General features: G+C 43.4%; 1 protein-coding gene across 2 annotated transcripts in view; it reads right to left on the bottom strand.

Annotated features, from left to right (window-relative positions):
• Positions 1-22766, bottom strand: part of mms19 (MMS19 homolog, cytosolic iron-sulfur assembly component) — a 42644-nt gene extending 19878 nt beyond the window's left edge. For both annotated transcript variants that reach the window (XM_083636168.1, XM_083636169.1), the window contains exons 1-17: positions 22676-22766; positions 21366-21414; positions 18706-18806; positions 18257-18342; positions 17808-17882; positions 16771-16840; positions 16484-16612; positions 15077-15138; positions 13376-13462; positions 12901-12975; positions 10782-10859; positions 9453-9591; positions 6083-6237; positions 5506-5584; positions 3406-3531; positions 1225-1306; positions 595-692 (exon numbers count right to left, since the gene is read on the bottom strand). In XM_083636168.1, coding sequence (XP_083492294.1) covers positions 595-692; positions 1225-1306; positions 3406-3531; positions 5506-5584; positions 6083-6237; positions 9453-9591; positions 10782-10859; positions 12901-12975; positions 13376-13462; positions 15077-15138; positions 16484-16612; positions 16771-16840; positions 17808-17882; positions 18257-18342; positions 18706-18806; positions 21366-21414; positions 22676-22763 — 1579 coding nt within the window. In that variant the 5' untranslated portion in view covers positions 22764-22766. The remainder of the gene's footprint in view (positions 1-594; positions 693-1224; positions 1307-3405; positions 3532-5505; positions 5585-6082; positions 6238-9452; positions 9592-10781; positions 10860-12900; positions 12976-13375; positions 13463-15076; positions 15139-16483; positions 16613-16770; positions 16841-17807; positions 17883-18256; positions 18343-18705; positions 18807-21365; positions 21415-22675) is intronic.
• Positions 22767-22908: the final 142 nt, after the last annotated feature.

Here is a 22908-nt window from a genome sequence, read left to right as displayed (position 1 = left end):
GAAGACACATGTTCTGCTGTATGTGTGTGAGTCTCCAGTCTCTTACCAGTAAAGACACATGAAGACACATGTTGTGCTGTATGTGTGTGAGTCTCCAGTCTCTTACCAGTAAAAACACATGAAGACACATGTTGTGCTGTATGTGTGTGAGTCTCCAGTCTCTTACCAGTAAAAACACATGAAGACACATGTTGTGCTGTATGTGTGTGAGTCTCCAGTCTCTTACCAGTAAAGACACATGAAGACACATGTTGTGCTGTATGTGTGTGAGTCTCCAGTCTCTTACCAGTAAAGACACATGAAGACACATGTTGTGCTGTATGTGTGTGAGTCTCCAGTCTCTTACCAGTAAAGACACATGAAGACACATGTTGTGCTGTATGTGTGTGAGTCTCCAGTCTCTTACCAGTAAAGACACATGAAGACACATGAAGACACATGTTGTGCTGTATGTGTGAGTCTCCAGTCTCTTACCAGTAAAGACACATGAAGACACATGTTCTGCTGTATGTGTGTGAGTCTCCAGTCTCTTACCAGTAAAGACACATGAAGACACATGTTCTGCTGTATGTGTGTGAGTCTCCAGTCTCTTACCGGTAAAGATCTCCAGCTTTAGTCTTGGGATCATATTAGTGATGAAGGCAGCTGGGTGCAGCTTGGCTAGAGCTCCAGCACCCTCCACTACGGCAAGACTGGAGGGGAAAACAGAGCAAAGACACAGAGACTGGTTTATGTTTAGTCTATCTGGAGGGCGAAACAGAGCAAAGACACAGACACTGGTTTATGTTTAGTCTATCTGGAGGGGGAAACAGAGCAAAGACACAGAGACTGGTTTATGTTTAGTCTATCTGGAGAGGGAAACAGAGCACAGACACAGAGACTGGTTTATGTTTAGTCTATCTGGAGGGGGAAACAGAGCAAAGACACAGAGACTGGTTTATGTTTAGTCTATCTGGCGGGGGAAACGGAGCAAAGACACAGAGACTGGTTTATGTTTAGTCTATCTGGAGGGCGAAACAGAGCAAAGACACAGAGACTGGTTTATGTTTAGTCTATCTGGCGGGGGAAACGGAGCAAAGACACAGAGACTGGTTTATGTTTAGTCTATCTGGAGGGCGAAACAGAGCAAAGACACAGAGACTGGTTTATGTTTAGTCTATCTGGAGGGGGAGGGGAAACAGAGCAAAGACACAGAGACGTTTAAAAAAGTGGGGTGACACTGACCTGACTTTGTGGTCTTCCTCCTCCAGCAGCAGTCTGGTCAGGTGATCCACAGCCAGCAGCACATCACAGTCAAGCAGCACACCTGACAGAGAAACATTTAACACTCATTTGTTCCTCTTATTATACCATCTTGAGCATTTCAGCCAAATGATTTGACTGTTCCAAGACACAATCCAACTACGTGGATCATTTCCTGCTTCACTGGTTGCTACGCCAACAAACTAGTGGCCTGGTTTCTTCTACCTTCAATTGTTCTATTCTTCTCATGTACTCTACTATGTAGGAATCAAGACTTGTTTTTTTATTGGTCTTATTTTGTAAGGATTCATCGTCATCGTCAAGGGTCCCTTTCGATGATCCTTTCCGTTTTGGTTATACTTCATACCATTTAGATATAACTGTACAGGATGTCGGAATGAGTGTAATGCAAGGTTCATGTCTTATGTTATTCCTGTTTTGTTTGTAGATATTGAACAAAGGTAAATAAACCTCAAGAGCGCTTTGTATCTGGACTGACAGAGACGCATTAGCATTGAAACGTTAAGTTAATAGACCTTATTCGATTGACGTAACTCACGTACGGGCACGCCCACCGCCACCATGTTGTTGACATAGCGCTGCAGCTCTCAAGTGACAGCCTACAGTATGTAAGAGCAGCGTTTATAGGAAGCTAACCACTGTTAGCGTTACCTGTATCGTTCCTGTTGTGTTCGGATGGTGACCTGCATTATACATGGCTGTAGTAATGACAGCAAATGTCTGCGTGGTTTGTTTCTATCTCTACCGTCCACAGACGTGAAGGGAGCGAGACTGAGGATACGTCAGCACACAGGAGATGTGTGGATAGTTAGGAAAGACAGGTGGAACTTTCTGACAGCTCCTCAGAGCAAAGTCTGTTCACCTCGTTTTTTCTTTTGTTTATTATTACAGGCATTCACGGCACCATACAAACAACAACTCTGGGGTTTTTATTACTGTCATCACCATCGCTATTTTGTAATGGAACAGAAACGCAATAAGGCTGTTACTGGTTGTCAGCTGCAGCGCTGTGTGCGCGCAGGACGGTATGTCAACAATATGGTGCCGTCCAGGGTTAGCGAATAAGGTCTATACATTCTCTGCAGAAGCGTCATGCCCATTGTAACTGAGGGGGCAATTGCCCCCTCAGATTTTTGAGAGGTAAAAAAAAATTTTTTTTTTTTTTTAATAAACATAGCCTATAATAGTATAGGCTGTGTATGGTAGTTGAAACATAGTTTCAAGTTTACGTTTATGTATGTTTGTAGTTAAAACAAAAACATAAATACTGTATAGGCTACATACAGTACAACACAAAAGGCTGTTATTTACCCTTTGTCGCCACCTGGTGAGTAAATATATATAACTAAAACCATTAGAATTGACAACCGGTCCGCAACTTTTTTCCCATGTATCTACCAGTCCTTGGCACAAAAAAGGTTGGGAACCCCTGCTCTAGAGGAAAGATTTCTACCTTCTGAAAAGGCAATACCAGCCAAAATAAACATTGTGTTACATTGCTTTGAAACATGTGGTCTCCCTTTTTTGTCAAGTCCATTGAGCCTGGGCAGTGGCAATGTACTTAGTCTGGTGATTATGGATCTTTCCAGGAGGCTGAGCAGTTTGGAAAATAGCCTTATGGTTACACCTGCTCAGTCTGTTAATTTAAAATGAGATATTCCTCTAAATCTGGCTTCCAACCCCCCAAATTTTTTGCCGCCCTCCGGGCAGCGCCAGATTTCGCCCCCTCAGATTGTTGGCTTGCATGACGCCCCTGATTCTCTGGAACCCTGGAAGCCCCTAAGGCAGTGGTTCTCAAACGTGTTCACGTCAAGGACCCCTAAACTGAAACTAATTAGACCACGGACCCCATTTGATAAGATTTTGTCCCAGGGACCCCCATCTGATAAGAGTTTTGCTCTTAGATGCTTTAGTACAGAAAGTGTATGAAATCCATGACCAAAATAGTCATACATTGTCATTGTGTTACTTATGGATGGAATTATAGTGAAAATAAATGGTCCCCCTTTTTGCTGGGGACCCCCTGGAACCCCACTTTGAGAACCACTGACCCCTGGCGGTCCCCGGATCCGACGTTGAGAACCACCTATCTCGTAGAGCAAAGGAAAAGGAGTGAAAGTGTAACCGTGTGTTGTCTGTCACCTGGCTGCCGTCCCAGTGAGGTGAGGACAGAGGTGGCTGTGATCTGCAGGCCGGCGTTACTCTCCAACAGAGCTGAGAACACTATGCTGCACAGAGGCTGACGGAATGGTAGAAACACACTCTCATCTGATGGGAGGGGGGGGGGACAGAATCACAGAAGTTAAGTTTGTCTGCACTTTAGAGACAGACACATCACAGAAGTTAAGTTTGTCTGCACTTTTAGAGACAGACACATCACAGAAGTTAAGTTTGTCTGCACTTTAGAGACAAACACATCACAGAGGTTAAGTTTGTCTGCACTTTAGAGACAGACACATCACAGAAGGTAAGTTTGTCTGCACTTTAGAGACAGACACATCACAGAAGTTAAGTTTGTCTGCACTTTAGAGACAAACACATCACAGAGGTTAAGTTTGTCTGCACTTTAGAGACAGACACATCACAGAAGGTAAGTTTGTCTGCACTTTAGAGACAGACACATCACAGAAGTTAAGTTTGTCTGCACTTTAGAGACAAACACATCACAGAGGTTAAGTTTGTCTGCACTTTAGAGACAGACACATCACAGAAGGTAAGTTTGTCTGCACTTTAGAGACAGACACATCACAGAAGTTAAGTTTGTCTGCACTTTAGAGACAAACACATCACAGAGGTTAAGTTTGTCTGCACTTTAGAGACAGACACATCACAGAAGGTAAGTTTGTCTGCACTTTAGAGACAGACACATCACAGAAGGTAAGTTTGTCTGCACTTTAGAGACAGACACATCACAGAAGGTAAGTTTGTCTGCACTTTAGAGACAGACACATCACAGAAGGTAAGTTTGTCTGCACTTTAGAGACAGACACATCACAGAAGGTAAGTTTGTCTGCACTTTAGAGACAAACACATCACAGAAGGTAAGTTTGTCTGCACTTTAGAGACAGACACATCACAGAGGTTAAGTTTGTCTGCACTTTAGAGACAGACACATCACAGAAGGTAAGTTTGTCTGCACTTTAGAGACAGACACATCACAGAAGTTAAGTTTGTCTGCACTTTAGAGACAGACACATCACAGAAGTTAAGTTTGTCTGCACTTTAGAGACAGACACATCACAGAAGGTAAGTTTGTCTGCACTTTAGAGACAGACACATCACAGAAGTTACAATGGGTCTGACAGGGTCTGTGTGACATATTTTCCAACTGAAAACAAACATTGCTCTGACTGAAACAGGGTAGAGAGGCGGGACATATTTGTGGAGGAGTTTGATTTGACAGTTGGAAAGTCTGGGACTAGGGACTCGAGTTGACCAATCCTGGCACTTGTATGGCGTGTTCTGCCCCCAAATTGAGTGGGATCCAGCGGGTTCTGCCCCCAATCAAGTGGGATTCATAGAGGACCGGGGAGCTGACTGCTGTTTCTAAGCCCGATGAAGAGTGCTGCTGCCCATCTTGAAATGTCCGACGAGCCGCGGTAAGATCTGCGGTAAATAACGATATTCCTGGAATGCGAGTTTAACGAGCCAGTTACATGTCCTTTGCATTCTACATTAATTTATGACATTAATGATAATTTTATTTTGTATGTTACATACTTATTGGCCAAGTATATTAACATTTACGGGCTAGAAAAGTCTGCCCATGTAGGCACTAGGCAGCCATCTTGCCTGCTCAGAACTTTATCCAAGCCATGAAGATTGATTGACAGCTGTCATGTCATGATATGATGGGCCTATTTCACACAAAATGGCCGCCGACCTGGAAATATGGAATTGCACTTCCGCTTTCTCAACTCACTGTATTTCTCCGTTCATTCGCCGTGACCCGACAACAATGGCGCAGGTTAGACAAAATGGGGGATGTAACGTTCCATTTTGTTCATAATCCAGGAACGAACAACCATAGCCATGTCTGCCTCACTGTGCTCTCATTGGCTGTAGCACTTTGATGACTCTCCCTACATGACCAGATATTCATCTGTGCCTGTGGACAGTTCACACTTAACAAGCGAGCGCCGATTTGTGAACGCCGATATGCAATTTGATGTACGATTCCAGAACTTTCCATAAGTCCCAGCTCTTCCATGAGCTGACTGAATACAATGATATGACGCTCACCTTTCTCTGAAGACTGGCTGGTCTCTGCCGACAGGATGAAGCCCTGCAGCACCTCCAGTAACGTTCGCCTCTGGGAACACTGCAGGGAAATCAAGTCCAGCCCATTCACACAATTAAGAAAGAAAGTTTTGCGTTTAGTACGTTATTACTACTGTAAACGTTAGCATTCAACCACTTCCTAGCTAACTTACCATTTTATAGTGTTGTTACATGATATGATATGAAAGGCGTAAAATAATTCTGAAATACAGTATCAATGCACATCTTGGACATATTTATTTAAGCCTGAAGTAAACCACACCGGATGTAATCAAGAAATGAGACTTTAAGAAATGTTGAACTCATGGCAATTAACCATGTCACACAAACTGGAATAAAATAGACAAAAATAGGCATTTTCTATTTTAAAGGAGAATTCAATTTTTTTTTTTACAACCTGGAGCTTATTTCCAGATTTAATTATGATTTTTAACTCACCCTGATAAGTTTGGTTTGATATCCATGCACTGAAACGATAACAGGTTTAAGCCATGACACTGCGTGCAGAGAACACTGTACCGCCATGACCTGGCCTCACCTCTGTCCTGCTGTTGTACTGCTCGATGAGAGAGGGCAGGACAGCAGCTGTCACGACGTGGCTCGCCCTGCAGGAGGCGCTGGAAGCAGCATGCAGCAGCTTGGCACTGGGCCACACCAACTTCAGGTCCGGCTCACACAGGTGATGTTGGCAGTCTGCAAGCACAACACACACTCAGCACAAAACTACAGACTCATACAACACAACACAATACACACTCGGCACAAAACTGCACACAAGACTCACGCTGGCCTTTTAATGAAGCTGCAGGAAAACAGTGTGTAAAACATGCCATGAAATTCACATGTTTTATTTATTCATTAAAGGAGAATTCAGTTTTTTTACACGCTGGACCTTATTTCCAGTTGTAAATATGATGTAAATATGATGGTGCGTTCGGAAATAGCACTCAATCCAGTAGCACCGACTTTCATAGGAGTTTGAGGCAGATGGGGGGAAATGGTAGCGCAGTCTACAACTTTGGAGTGGTGGAGATAATAACACATTACTTCACATTTCAGACGATGTTGCAGGGTAACGCAAAAGTAATTTAATGAGTAGCCCACACACACACACACACACACACACACACACACACACACACACACACACACACACACACACACACACACACACACACACACACACACACACACACACACACACACACACACACACACACACACACACACACACACACACACACACACACACACACACACACACACATTCCCTGTATGTTTTTTCTTCCCCAGAACAATTTTACTTCCTTTTTGTTGTTGTTTTTGTCTTCAAACTTCACCAGTAGCCTGTACTACGAAGCTAGTTTAATGCCTTATCCGAGTAAGTTTGAGTTTAAACCTGGTTTAGCCGTACTACAAAGCAAGTTAACTTTCAATCACCATGGCAACTGACGCTGCAAAGCTAACCTGGTCGCGACCAGGTTAGCTTCAGAGGATAAGATCAAAATCCATGAGAGACCCATATAATATTGGCTCTCTGGAGTCACCATTCATAAGATCGCCATATGAAAAATAGATTGCAGTCAACTGAGAATAGAACAAGCAAAACATTCGTGGCTCTGTAGGCTACATAATTAAATTAAGCCTACTTACCACTTTATGTCTTAACAGCTCAACGATGCGTGGAGAAATATGATCACTATTAATCACCACGGCGCATATCATGAACGGACCCTCAAATGGAGTGAGGGTGATATTCTCCTACATGCCAGAAAAGCCTATACATATAATATAGATATTAGTTTAAATATGGGATAGCCCCAATACTAAATATGCAGGCTATTCTTGCATCTTTCAACTGGAACTGTGTCCTGTAGGCTGTATGCCAATATATGAGCAAAAATAGGCTAGTTTTTATCAATGATAACTATGCCCGCATCGTCTCAATTCAGTTCAGCAGTTTTCTCTTTTATAGTAGGCTATTAGGCTTTATACTAGGCTATTTTATATATGAATTATTCGATCAGTGCAACCACACACATGAGTGATAGAGATCATTATTCATTGAGCATGCGTTTCTAAATCTATGGTCTAAATAGGCTTACAGATTGTGGAAATGTATAGACTGAGATTACACTTTTACATTTGTTGCTGCTGCCTGTATCAATGCAGCTGTATCAGACAGAAATCGCTGATCAAAGTAAATCAAATGACTGATGTGAATACAAGCTGCTGCTTTAGACAGCCCTTCAGCAGACTATCCAACGCGGATTTTCATTCTGACATTAAATCGCGGATACATTAAATATCCGCAAAAATCTCTGATCACACTGTGGCTGCGCTGAATGAGGAAATGGGTGTGGAAATGGGTGTGGGCATGGATCAACTCAGCTGTTCATAATGTGATTGGCTAGCGCACCTCTTTCGCGTGGACGCGCGCCTGTGCACGAGCGAAAAACGTGCGCGTGCACAGGCAGATCCCAGCTTCAGTTATCGACTAGAAAACCACCGTCGTAGTATCCTTAAACTAGATAGCTTTGATCCTGTTCAGTCAAACCAGATCAAAGGGACTTATCGCGGATCTGTTAAACTAGCTTCGTAGTACAGAGCTCTGTTCTCTCTGTTTGGACAAGCTTTCAACGGAGGCGGTCGCATTTCTTCTCTCTCCAGTCCTCCCTCCCTTTCCCTCTCCCCCTCATCCCTCTGCTTCTGCTACCTGGAGCCAATCTTGCATTTGTCTCTTCGAAACTACAAATATGGATTATATGGCTGGTCTCTCAACGAATTCGACAAAACTATTTTGGGGTCCGGAGAACCCCCCCTCTGCCCAGACGGGACCGCCGCGGGATACGGGAAGACAGCAGTCATTGACCCTAGGCTGCACGTCACGATAAACGAGATGAGCGGGGCAGTGAGTACTTGGACTATTGCGATTTCTGATCTGAATCGTAAAAATTGATTACTTCTTGGAGATATCACTGCCGCTGCGCCGAAATGTTTAACCGAGGATCAGGACTGACTCGTGTGAGGAATGTTGTTGATCCTACACCCACCGGGGAAAACCAAAACAAACGGATTTAATCTGGCCACCTGCTAAGCTGTCAAGGACACTAGCAGCAAAACTCTCCTGAAGCCCTGAGTGCAATCTGCGTCTCCAACGTCACTCCCCCGCCCCGACATCTGACGCCTGAACTCTGGTCTGAATTGACGAGGCCATCTCCACAGCAACGCTGTGTTCAGCCGAAGGAGGCTCAGACTACACACACACACAAACACCCATGGACTCTAAGGACTCACAGGCCTACACACGGTCACGCACGCACTCCCCCAAACCCCCCCCTCCCGCCCCCCCTCCCCTAAACCCCACCCCCCGCCTCCAGCAACTTCCCCCCGCTTTGCAACACCCCCCCCCCCCCCTACTCCCCCTTCCCTCCCACGATGAACCAAACCGGCGCTGTAATGGCAGCCTCCCTGGTGTCGTGGTGTGGGTTGTCTTTGCTGGTAACCCTGTACATTTACAACAAATGTATCTGTATTGTATAATATTGAAGTGTGCCTTTATTACTTTTTCTAACTAGTAATAATGTGAATTCTGAGTTATTTATATGCTTTGTCCAATCCAAATTGCTGGCGCTGTTCAATGGCGACCCGGTTTTGCTCTCCGACTCTGAGAGCGAACCAAGCAGAATTTCGCTCGTGATACTTGTACCATGAAGTGACAATAAAGTTAATCTCTCAATCTCTCTCTCTCATCTTTGTTTTTGCATCTTTCTCTCATGCGGTGAAATGTTTTTTTTTTCCAAGCACCTAATGGTTTCTCTATCCCACCTGTGCAGATTGCATTTCTGTTTTCTCTCTCCATTTTGTGGATGTAATGTTTGCATGTGTAAAGACAGTGAAACACTTACCTTCGAGAATGAGGCTCAGGAAGGAGCTGAGCGAGTCCTCAGAGTCTGAGTTGAGAACAGAGCGAGACAGACAGGATGTGAGCGCGGTGACGGCAGCCAGGCCCGCAGCCTCCATCTTCTCGCTGGCTGTCTGAAACACCTGCAGCAAGACACCGAGAGGAAAGGTCAGGGGTCAAAACAAAACATGATGGCCTTCTCTGTCTCTCCTTCTGTGGTGTACATACCAGGTAAAAGACATGAAGAAATGGTGGAAACATGAGGAAACACTGCAGAGTTAGAATTTAAAATGTTGGATGAAACCCAAAACACAAAGAAACATATTTTATGATCCACATGACATAGACATGCATACACACCAGGGGAGGGAATTCACTTTTTTAACAGGGGATTTTTTTTTTTTTTTTTTTACCCTTGTGAAATATGTTTCAGGGGCATTTTGGATCATTTCCATGGCAATTTGATCAAATGTTAGGAAATACCTAACAACTGGCCTGAGAGAGAATCGGGACAATAAAACGTTTGATTCAGTGTTGAAAAAACATCGAAAAACGAAAAAATAAAAGTGCTGGGTAGAATACTGTGTACATATTATATCGTAAGAGTGAAGAAACTACTCATCCCATAGTCCAGTCCGGCATTTCCGGCCAATCAGATTAGCAGATGTTTGAGTGACAGTCTTTCAGCCAATGGGAGTGGGAGAGTGCTCTGAGCGGCAGTGGGCGGGACCATCGGTCTGAGCGGCTGCCATTAGACTATTAGCTCAATGGCTAACGTTATTGTAGATAGACGCAATTCTGTGCATTCATGTGAACGAACTGGGTTCAAAACGGGTGCCGGCGTTAAAGGCAGCGTGACTCATAATAGCTTTGATAATATATCATCGTCACTCAGTGGCAGTTTGAGCCCCTTTACTTTGCAAGATGTTGCCTAAGTCCGTAGTAGCCTAGCAAGAGACAGAACAGCCAGAAAGAGAAATGAGTGAAGGCCACCAATCACAGACGAGCATAGAACAACGATGTCAATATTACATTGTCGAATTGTGGGTAATGTAGTACTTCTCCATGAAATAGAGTAACAAATGTTTTAAAATAAACAAGGATGATATCTTACAGATGTGTGGCTTCTACAGGAAGATAAACTATCGTTTCACCACTGGCAGGTCCGTGGTAAGTCTACCTTGGGTGGTTACGACGTTATGGCTAATAATGAAAAAGTCTCATTGCAGAATATGAACAGGCAAATACTCTTCCGGAACCGAGGTGTCACATGATTGTTGAGTTCTATTAGACTGTATTTTGGGACGGTTCCGGGGAGCATGTTGAAACGTACCTCTCTGCGCAGTGAAGCCCAAAGTCCTGGGAGGAACTCTGCCAGGTCTGCATGTTCATACAGAGACACACAAGCTGTCTGTAACAAAGAGACACAAATATACATATGCTTACATTATGCTTTAACTTCTGCTTTTCTATTTTAATTGGATTCTTTCATTATGTATTAATTATTTATTAAAGAATCCAATTTTCATCCCGCTTTGTATCACTAACGGGTAATATATGCAGATGGATAGTGTTTACCTTGTCTTCATGTTTTCCTGTGCCGAGAGCTCTGCAGTTTATTCCAGGCATTTCCGTCTCAGAATGATGCAAAACGTGTCATTCTGAGATGGAGGTGAACAGATGTGTGAACAGATGTGTTCTGTTACTAACTACACATTTTAGTTTTTTTCTGGACTTGCATCCACAGAGAATCACATCCAGAGCCTTAACGAGCGTCATAGATCCATACCAGCTGGCGGGGGCGGAGTTTCTGCAAGCAGACGGGAATGTCTCGGTGCAGAAAGCATAGAGAAGGTAAGCACTATCCATCTGCTTATATCACCAACATTGCAATGATACAAAGTAAGTAGAAAATCGGCAAAGCCTTGCTTTAAACATCCAATTCAAGGACTTTCCAGGCCCATTTCCCTGGACCCAACACGGCATCTGTGACAGGGTCCGGTGAAAGGGACAACAAGTCAGCAACAGTGAAGTTGCACAAGGATGTTGAAAAGGGATTTTTCTTCTTTAAAAAATGTTTTATTTTGTTTTTTCTCCACATTACGCAAGTTTAGATGTTTAAGAGCCCACTAAGTATAAAAAGAACAACAACTGTTTTATAGGATAACTAAATACGTTTTTTTTTAAATAATGAGAACTAGCAGGTTTTACAGAAGCTCACAGACAACAATTAAAAAGAGACAAAGGCTTGAATGCGTGAACACTTCTCAACTGTGCTGTGTTACATGCATTACGTCGTCAATTTCTATTCTTGCACAAAATATATAAATTCAAGCACTTTCAATCAGGGCTTGACATTAACTTTTGGAAACACTTGTCGTTTGGACAAGCAAATTTACCTGTTACTTGTCCCGGCACAAAAGTCACTTGTCCGGGTTAAAATTTGTCATTTTACAATAAATTACTTTTTTCATTTTGTTTGTGAAGGAGTAGGAAACATTTGAAGTCTTTATTTGCCTTGTCGTCGGTCATTTAAAATGTCAATTAACTCATCAAACAGACTTTGCACAATTCACTCAGTTCTTCTGATCAATTTGGCATCATGTTTCACAAGCAGAATAAAAAATATGCCAAATATACTTTGGTGGCCATTAATAAACGTGTGCGGCCCACCCAAGTCAAGTCTGTGTGGGAAACACTTCACTTTTCACTAGAGCTGGGTATTGGTTCAAATTTCAAGAATCGATTCGATTCCGATTCACAAGGTTGCGAATCGATTAATTTCGATTCGATTAGATTCCGATTCCATCAATTTTCAATATTGATTTGGTTAGTGATACCAAAACATGTTTTTTGAGCTGTACCCTGAATTACATGACTGTCCAGTTATGTAACACAGGGGTTTCCAACCAGCCAAGTAGATACATGGGGAAAAAAAGTTGCAGACCTGTTGTCAATTTTAATGGTTTTAGTTACACATATATTTACTCACCACGTGGTGACAAAGGGTAAATAACAGCCTTTTCATCTGTCAATAAAGACACTTTCACAAATATGAAACTATGTTTCAACTACCACACACAGCACAATATTTTAGCCTGTTTAGTAAAAAAGAAAAGAAAAAGAAAAAAAAAATTAATAAAAAAAAAATCGATCTCTGGACATATGAATCGATAATCGAGGATTAAAATGAAAATCGATTAAAAATCGGAGAATCGATTTTTTGAACCCAGCCCTACTTTTCACTTGTCCGGTGGAGCAAGTCAATTTCTCTTCCCCTCGTCCTACAAAAAAAAAATCGACTTGTCCCAGACAAGCGTTAATGTCGAGCCCTGCTTTCAATACCCCATGTCTATCTATGTACTGTATATTCATAGAATTCAGAAACTTTCAAGGATATCAAGGACACATGGAATATTTGAGAGACAAGTTGGGGTGAAGGGCTTTCTCACCAGAGTCTGCAGGGAGTCCAGCTTGGCACTCTGAACGTCTGAGTCCACCTTCTCAATGATCAGAGGCAGCAGAAACTGATAGAGGCCAGTGAGAAACACAACATGAACACACACCATACAGAAACTGATAGAGGATAGGATAGTGAGAAACACGACATGAACACACCCCATACGTACATGACATGAACACACACCATACAGAAACTGATAGAGGCCAGTGAGAAACACAACATGAACACACACCATACAGAAACTGATAGAGGATAGTGAGAAACACGACATGAACACACCCCATACATGACATGAACACACACCATACAGAAACTGATAGAGGCCAGTGAGAAACACAACATGAACACACACCATACAGAAACTGATAGAGGATAGTGAGAAACACGACATGAACACACCCCATACACACAACATGAACACACAGTTACCCACCATACAGAAATAAGAAGCTATAGAGTCGTACCTCAGCGAAGCGTGGCGTTCCAGTGAGGACAGACCTAAGTGTCTGAATGAGCTCCTCCTGGGTGATGCCATGGGGGTCATTGGGGGGCTGGGGAGGGGAGAAGGGCGTTTAGATGTAAAAAGTGGTTATACTAACTTATTCTTCATTGAAATGTATTTTCAGTCAACTTGAAGCTGCAATTCTTTTTGCATATTGGTGATTTACATGAATGGATAAATGGGTAAACTCATGTTCAGAGATCTGGTAAAGTAGGACATTAGCAGCTCATAATGGCAGCAGAAACAATGTGAGCGTCAGTACCCAGAAATACTGAAACGTGTTGTCCGTAAACAAAGTGAGAGGACGAGAGAGGAAAAGATGAACTGTTGGTTAGTTTGTATCAACAGCAGAAAGGGAGAATCTACAGTGTGACTGGGTGGAGATGGAGAATCTACAGTGTGACTGGATGGAGAATCTGGATGAATCTACAGTGTGAGTGGATGAATCTACAGTGTGACTGGATTACCGTAATCTACAGTGTGACTGGATGGAGAATCTACAGTGTGACTGGATGAATCTACAGTGTGAGTGGATGAATCTACAGTGTGACTGGATGAATCTACAGTGTGACTGGATGAATCTACAGTGTGAGTGGATGAATCTACAGTGTGACTGGATGAATCTACGGTGTGACTGGATGGAGAATCTACAGTGTGACTGGATGAATCTACAGTGTGACTGGATGAATCTACAGTGTGACTGGATGAAGCTACAGTGTGACTGGATGAATCTACGGTGTGACTGGATGGAGAATCTACAGTGTGACTGGATGGAGATGGATAATCTACAGTGTGACTGGGTGGAGATGGAGAATCTACAGTGTGACTGGATGGAGAATCTACAGTGTGACTGGATGAATCTACAGTGTGACTGGATGGAGAATCTACAATGTGACTGGATGGAGAATCTACAGTGTGACTGGATGAATCTACTGTGTGACTGGATGAATCTACAGTGTGACTGGATGAATCTACGGTGTGACTGGATGGAGAATCTACAGTGTGACTGGATGAATTTACAGTGTGACTGGATGAATCTACGGTGTGACTGGATGGAGAATCTACAGTGTGACTGGATGAATCTACGGTGTGACTGGATGGATAATCTACAGTGTGACTGGGTGGAGCTGGAGAATCTACAGTGTGACTGGATGAATCTACGGTGTGACTGGATGGATAATCTACAGTGTGACTGGGTGGAGATGGAGAATCTACAGTGTGACTGGATGAATCTACGGTGTGACTGGATGGAGAATCTACAGTGTGACTGGATGGAGATGGAGAATCTACAGTGTGACTGGATGAATCTACAGTGTGACTGGGTGGAGATGGAGAATCTACAGTGTGACTGGATGGAGAATATACAGTGTGACTGGGTGGAGATGGAGAATCTACAGTGTGACTGGATGCTCGCTGCAGTCACACTATGCAGGATTTTGACATGAACATCTTGTGCAGCTTCATGCAATAAAACAATCAGCATGTCTAATCTACATGCAAACGAGCTACAAGGTATTTTAATAGTGTTTCATGCTTGCGTGGGGAGGAAGTGTTGCAGTCATCACGTTCCCCCGCAGACAAACCAAAACCACTTCCTGCAACAGCATTCTGAGGTCACAGGAAGTTTGACATGTTTTGTAACAGGGAGTAAACAGGGACTTACGGGGCTGAAGTCGATGGGGAAATAGCAGGATGTCACTTCGAACAGCTCTTCCGCAAATTTACCTGCGATGACAGACAGGATGTGAAGTTGAAAAAAGCGTCACACACTCTGGCTCCATATGCATTTCTTTAATTGTATGTGTGACGTTTCGGCCCTCCAGCCTTCTTCAAGATCAACAATAGCTGTGTTTCCATTACAGTTTTTCGCAAAATAATTGCGATATTTCTACAACTTCGACAATGTACAGTTGCGACTTGTAGGCGTTTCCATTGAAGTTAAGTTTGAGTGACGGCGCACACACCTGAACGAAATTCCCCGTTGCAGCAGCTGCCACAGTGATTACGCACGGGGATCTGCCCCAAATCCCGTCCCCTGCATGCTCAATGCAAATCACAACATGAAGTTACAACGCATATAAACGAGCCTGATTATCAATTCAAAAGAAAATGAGTGTCAACATATTGCTGGCTGCAGTGAATGCAGTGAGCGCGAGAGGCAGAGGAAAAAAGGTAGCCTACAACTGCGCGCACACAGACAGGCAGCCTGTCACCATGGAGCGATTTCTGTCATTAAACATGATCTATTTTCCCCAGCTCCGCTTTTGCACAACACTCGTCTTTCTGCTAGGTAGCGTTGCTTAAAAGTTTTCCAATTGCTGCGGAGGTTTTGCCACGGCTTATCGAACCGTTTCTCCCTCATTTTCCTTTCATTTTCCGCTCCGTTTCCAAAGGGGAAGATGGGTCACATGACATGCAAATGCGAAAAATGTGTTTCCATTACACTTTTGCGATAAACTGCTATATCGACACGTCTGAAAAACCACCTCATGAGAGCGCAAAAACTTTTTGCGATATTTGGGAGGTTTTTCGAAATTTACGTGTTTCCATTACCCACTTTCTATTGCGATATATAGATTTTGCGCATTTCTGAGAGTAATGGAAACACGACTAATGACAGACAGGAAATGAACAGCAGGATCAGTGGATTCAAGCCCAGCTGGCTGAGAATTTAACCTTCTCCAATTGTGGATTTGTGAGTCAAGAGAGAGAAAGATATTCAGAGAAGGCAATAGAGAGAGATGCTGTATGTACACTCACTGGCCACTGTATTAGGTACACCCGCTCCTTAGCACAAACAGCCAATCATGTGGCAGCCACTTCGGACAAGATAATGCCTATTTTATTATTATTTATATTTTTTTATGTGTATACTGTATATGTGTATCTGTATATACATGTATATTTCCTTTTTTTAAATGTTCGAAGTAAAATGTTAATTCATTCATTCATTCATTCATTCATTCATTCAACTCAATATATAAAGCATGTTGTAAAGCAACAGTTGACCAGTACTGGATAGGTGTACCTACAGTAATAAAGTGGCCAGTGCCTGTGTGTGTGTTCTCACCTAGATCATAACCTCTGTGGATGATGTTCTTGGCGATCTGGAAGGCCAATAGAAGGTTGCGAGGATCCCGCTCCCCGTCCATCGATTGGACAAAGCCAAACACAAAGTCCGCCCCCAAGCCCTTCAGCTCTGTGGACGAGTTCAACAGACACAGACTCTGATTTGATTCAGATCTGTAAGCAGGTTCTCGGGAAACTGAACCCCTAACCATGGCAGTGTTAATGCCTTGCTCTACCTGTTGAGCTACTAAGGATCAGACACCCCACGCACACGTCACACACCCTTACCAGCCTCTCTGGACTCCATGAGGTTGATGAGCATCCTGTAGACGCAGGCTCTCTCTGCCAGCATCAGAGACTGGGGACAGACAGACATGATTCAGATGAACTCTTTACCAACAATACCACAGTTTAGAAACATTACAGTAAAGACCATTTATCTACAAAGTATTTTTAAACACAGAAAAGTGCTTCACGTGGGCGTTCGGTTAGTACAGCAGTAGAACAGTCGCAGGTTGCGACTGTTGGTAGGGTCGCAGATTCGAGCCCACATGTTACCTCCGGCTTGGTCGGGCAGAACTGACATTTGTTGTTCTAAATGAGAGCAGTGAGGTTTGGCTCCTAACGCAAGGCAAAGACATGAATCATGTTAGTGCGGTCAGTCAGTCAGGCAGCAGCGAGAGTTGTGTGAAAAGCTCGATTCACGTGTTGATCCAACGTACCGGGCGGTGATCCCTACCTTCTTAACGTTAGAGAACTGTTGACATCACTCCACAAATGTCCGGAAACGGTGTTTCTAAATGTGGTGCCGCCGGTAAAATAAACAAGTATTTGCCAGTCCAGTGAAGTCAGGGTTAAAGCCACGGTTTTCATTGTCAACAACTAGACGTTTCAGGGTTTACAGCAGCATTTACAGGGCTCCTCTCAGAGGACTGCTACTAAACTAGACACACGTGATCACAACATGTGGCACTGTGGGTTGGAGTGCTGCCTTCAGGAGTTTCTGAAGGCTCGCGTGTAACATGTTTGTCTGCCTTTAATCTGCCTTTAACGTTTTTTTTTTTTGGTTACTTTATTTTACTCTCCAACACTCCCTGTAGTTTTATTTGTATTGTATTGCATTGCATATAACGACTACATTGTTAATCAAATTGCAGGGGGCTCCCTGGGGCCACTCGGAGGTTGTTTCCGGGCCAGATGTAGCCCGTGAGCCGCCAATTGTATAGGCCTGCTTTAGGCTGATGAGACAAGTGTATTTTTTAAAAATAAAAGTCTTGCCTAGTGAAGATGTAATACCTTTGCTATTACATAAGGGGGAACAGTACCTGAACCTGGACATCCTGGAACAGAGACCTCAGCATGGACACAGCAGAGCCAGGCGGCAGCACCGTACATTTAGTCTGTGGATAGGGATAGACAAATTACCATACCAAGGTTATTATTGTAAACTGGTATTACAACTAGGATGAAATGTTGCTGTTGAAATGGCCTGTCATGAACTCAAATAAAAATTAAACACACAAGACTTTCTAAAAAAGAAGAAGAAAAGAAACAGAAAAAAGTTTGTCTCCATGAAAACTGTCTTTGTTTATGTTGCAGTAAAAAGGAAGACATTGAATTTTGGGCAAAGATTGTTTTGCAATCACACTTGCAATTCCTCAAAATGACTGCACACGATTCTCAAACCTACAAAGCACAAAGACACAAACCAACTGATCGCTTCAAGATCAATCTGTTGATTATGAATGATCAACAGAACACGCCTGTCACTCACCAGCGCTCTGAGCCCCTGTAGGACATATGGTGTAATGACATAATGGTCCTTCAGCCTGTTCTCATAGAAGGCGATGAGCACTTCCACTGTGGACAGAAGAGACACTGCTACATCACTTTATATACTGTACGTGTAAAAAGGCAATGTGGTTTTTGTAAGGGAATTTCGGTTTAAAGCATGAAATAAGGTCTGCGCCTGCGGTTAACAAAAGTTTATGAAACAGCAAACTTTGTGTAAAGAAAAATCCTCATTTGTGAAGATTATCCTGCTGAACACAAAGTTGGCTGTTTCATAAACTTTTGTTAACCACAGACACATACAAAAATCCCATTGACTTTTACACGTAGGAACCGGAAGTGCTAACATCCAGGTCTTCCAGACTCATTCCTGTGGTACCCTATGCAGACACAGGACAGGTTGGATCGTGGGTAAGAGGAGGCGTACTGTACCTTCGTTCTCAGAAAGCTCTCCATAGCACTCCTGTAGGACCTGGGAGAGCAGCTGCACTCCTCTGGCTCGGGTGTGAGACTGTGAGCTGGTCAGGCTCAGTCTGCAGCAGAGAGAGGACACACTCTCAGCCGGCCCATAATTACATATTATCCTTTAATCAAGTTTAGTGTGTTTCAGCAGTGTTTTTTGTATTTACAGGGTGGGGTGTATCAAACAAAGGAGAGGAGATAAGTATACATTCTTGATTTGCGAAAGATGAGATACGAAGAAAAAGAAAAAAATAATGATATCATTCTCCCCTGGATCAGTACAAATGAACAAATAAACATGGATATTGCCCCCCCTCCAAACTTCCCACAATCAGTCCATCCCTCCCCTCCCTCCCCCTAGACACCACATCCCAAGGACCGTGTGGATGAACCGAATACATTTATTTATAATAACCAAAGATTTAAGAACAATGGTGGTATGATACCAACAAGTACTAGCTGCGATGGTGTGCGGATCCTTCTTTTTTAAACTTTAAAAAGGTATTTTTGATCCACCACCCATCAATGAAATCCAACGAGCACCTCTGGACAGGCAGTGTTTGAGCAGAATCTTATGGTGATTTGGGGAAATCGTGATGCACAATTCTGCTGTCTGAACTGATAAAAACAAGCACATTTTACTCGCAGACTGACAAAATGAGACATTAAAGATGAACTGAACCCAACGGACGTTTCAGAGTCTGAAAACAAATCATGTCTGAGATGACAGGGTTGATAGGCGGGCCATAATAGCGTGTCGATGATTTGATTTGACAATTCTGGGGACTTGATTTGGCGTTGGCCAATCCTGGCGTGTTCTGCTGCCAAATCGAGTGGGATTCAGCGGGGGGATTCGAGTGGGATTCAGCGCGTTGTGGCGCTGTTGGTGCAATGCTGGCAGGTCGCAGCAGCGTTAACGTTAGGGCCAAACAGAGTCGAGCGCTAGCGTGACCGGAAGGAACGAGCAAGGCGTTGTTGGCAGCGATGAACTTGGGATGAACTTTGGCTTGACCGGCTGCCGCAGTAGAGGCAAGGCTGACGGAGGAGAGGGGGTCAACAACGTTTTTCTATGCATGCTATCACATTTCACATAAGTACACATATGAGGACATAAAGCACCTTATAACATATGAGCACTGAAACTAAGTTTTCCTATACATTCTGTGTGCACTAAAGTCACAATGTTATAACCATAATGTGTCACATGAAAAGCACGATTTGAATTGCATAATTGAAATGTATTGTGTCGTCAAGTGGAGAGTTGATCACTAGCCGGTTGAATCATCATGAAAGGTTAAAGGAAGCATAAAATCCTAAAGGATGTGAACACGTGACCATAGACGTCCAAGAGTGCGGTAAATGTCATCTCAATAATAATGGATTTTAATTGTGTACTGAAATAGTCTATATTACATGTGCAATGTTTTGAAATGGTAAATATAATCATATATTAAATAAAAGGGGCCAGATTTCAGAGAAGATTGTCTCGGCTCCAGCAGGGAGTGTGAGACGCAGGGAATCCCTTCACTTTATCATCTCTCAAAACGAGCACTACTCGTTGATCCACAGAAAACAGAATTATCTCTCAAAACGAGCACTACTCGTTGATGCATTCAAAGAACCCTCTCGCTGTGCAGAGGACCAAATCACTAATTGCTTTATGAGAGTGCCCAGGAAAGAAGGGAATATAATTTGAAGCCAGTGGTGATGCTTAACAAGGGAATGTATATTGGACAATAATGTCACTCATGTATATTGGACAAAATTTTACGGAAAAATGTTTTGTATGCTTTGTAATGAAAACTGCAATCTTATATAAAACCCAATAACACAATCCTGGATCATTATTTTTATATTTTTCTTCATTTTTTTTTGAGAGGGTTCCACAGATCCTACAAGGTAAGAGGTACTCCTTTGTGGTATCCTTCAGCCTCCTCTTGAGTTGAAAGTCAGATTAGTCCGGGGCCTCAGCTCCTTCACAGAATACAAGGTAATTCTACTATATAGGTCAAAGCTCCCTCAGCTATGGAGGGAAGATAAGGTCTGCGGGCCACTTATCTCAGTTGTTTGCCTACCCGGGGTCCAGGAAGGGGGGGAGAGATCCCAATGACTAGAGCTTAGAGGTTTATTAAAGGAAGAACATGCAAGCTAAAATGTGCCTTTTCTCTAGGTGAGAGTAAGTCTATGGGTTTATTTCTTTTTGGAAGAGATCCTCTGGTTTCATGATTTATCACCCCCGTGATTTGAGAAGTGTTCCTCTGATACTGTTTGAGCTAGAAAAGGGAGTCAGAGGGCAGAGGTCACTCGCAAATCAGCACAGCGTGCAGCGGAAATGTTGCAGGACACTATTTTTCAGCAACGCCAAGCGTCAGATCCATACAGTTATGCACATTCTCACCTGGGAGCTGCCCAGTACAACTACAGTCTTTCAGGAATCAGTGCCTTGCTCATAGGCACTCCAAGGCAGTCTGTGGAGAGTCAAACTAGCAACCACAACTAGCTCACAAACCTGCCTCTCTAACCTCTTAACTCCCACGGCCTCCCTTATCTTACATTAGCATACTGGCAAGGAAAACGTGACATTGTGGTGATGCTGATATTGACTTGTGAGCGTGAAGTTGACACCTTACCCCAGGGCTTCCACCAGCTGCAGGACTGTAAACTGACCGTCTTTGACACCTGAAAAGAAAAGCACGTTGACATGTCTGTAGCCAAGCAAAGATAAAGCAAGCTGTAACACGGAGATGACTTTCATATCTGCTGCAGTTGGGATGCCAGCAACCTGATTAGGGGCAATCTGGGTGGTTTTGCTGGCTGGTACTTTATGTTGTAAATGACTATGAGGCCATTTACACCTGGCACTAACATGTGTTTTCTGTGATCAGATTGCAATTGGATAGTGCTTCAAACCACTTCAAAGTACATGTGTAAACGCCCCCAAGACACATTGAGGGCGGAGTGCGATCTGATTGGCCAAACCACCTCCGTAGGTGGTCAGTGACCACATTGAACACAAGTGTAAATGCAATGCGCCCTCTCAATCCACATACAACAGGAGTCACTGCTGTTTATCTGCTGCTCTATGCTATGGAGCTTGCCTGATCCGATCACAATCGGATCTCAATGTGGACACTGGAGAGTGGAGACACACTACGGTAACAGTTGTAAATGTAATCAAGTTAATGCAGTCAAGCACTATCCGATTGAAATCTGATCACAGAAAACACATGTCAGTGCCAGGTGTAAATGGCCTCTATATTCAACTGTTTACAATGTCTGAATTGCTGCTACATTTGAATGTGCCATGTGTTAAACTTTATTGTCAATAGATTCAATTTTTGGTGATTTGCTATGCTGCTTTTGACACCACTAAAACGGTTTGCCCATTCTGATCATGAATATGTTTTTTGTTGCCAATTCAAGTCTCAGAACCGCTGTCTGAATAAAAGCTGTTGACTGTGCGCTTCTATTAACGAAGGTGAACCCTCCCTACATGTGGGAATAGTAACCTAACCAGTGGCCTATATATTAATAACGTTAACTAATCGGGTCATGGTACAGAGTTCGTTGACATGATGCTTTCATAAGGGCGCAAACCATGCGCAAACAGCAGCCAGCTAGCAAGCAGCTCAAACTAGCAGTGCAGCAGCATAAACAGTCCGATTGACAGCAGCGTGCAATGTAAGCAATACACTCCCGGTGAGTGATGATATGATGATGGTACACTGAGGAGGAGAGCGGCAGAGTGTGTTTCTGTTTTGTGTTGTAACAGCACACAGGATGGTGTGGCGCTAACTTAGCTAGCTAAAGCTAGTTATGTCATGCTGTGCTGCGCAGCGCATCACTGTGGCAGCAGCAGCTTTTACAGCCTCGCAGACGTCCCTTTCCAAAGCAGAGACCAGCAGGAGGTCTTCGGCCAGGTGTTTTGCAGAGCGCTTACCTGTGGCGGTGTCTTTGGCCCTGCTGTCCTGCAGTCCCGACACAAACTCTTCCACCAGAGACAGCAGCAAGGCACTGTCCGCAGCCATCGTGCCTCGGTTGCTTCAAGTGAACGCGCATGCGCGAAAAGTTTGGGACAAACGCAAAACACGCTTTCAAGTTTCAGACAATATATTTTTATTATACAGACGGTTAAAGGCCATTGTTGGAAACTATTGCAACTGGAAGCAATTT

The sequence above is a fragment of the Poromitra crassiceps genome (genome assembly GCF_964638095.1).
Source record: "Poromitra crassiceps genome assembly, chromosome: 4".
Classification (NCBI taxonomy): domain Eukaryota; kingdom Metazoa; phylum Chordata; class Actinopteri; order Beryciformes; family Melamphaidae; genus Poromitra; species Poromitra crassiceps.
This window is presented reverse-complemented; position numbering and strand designations above follow the sequence as displayed.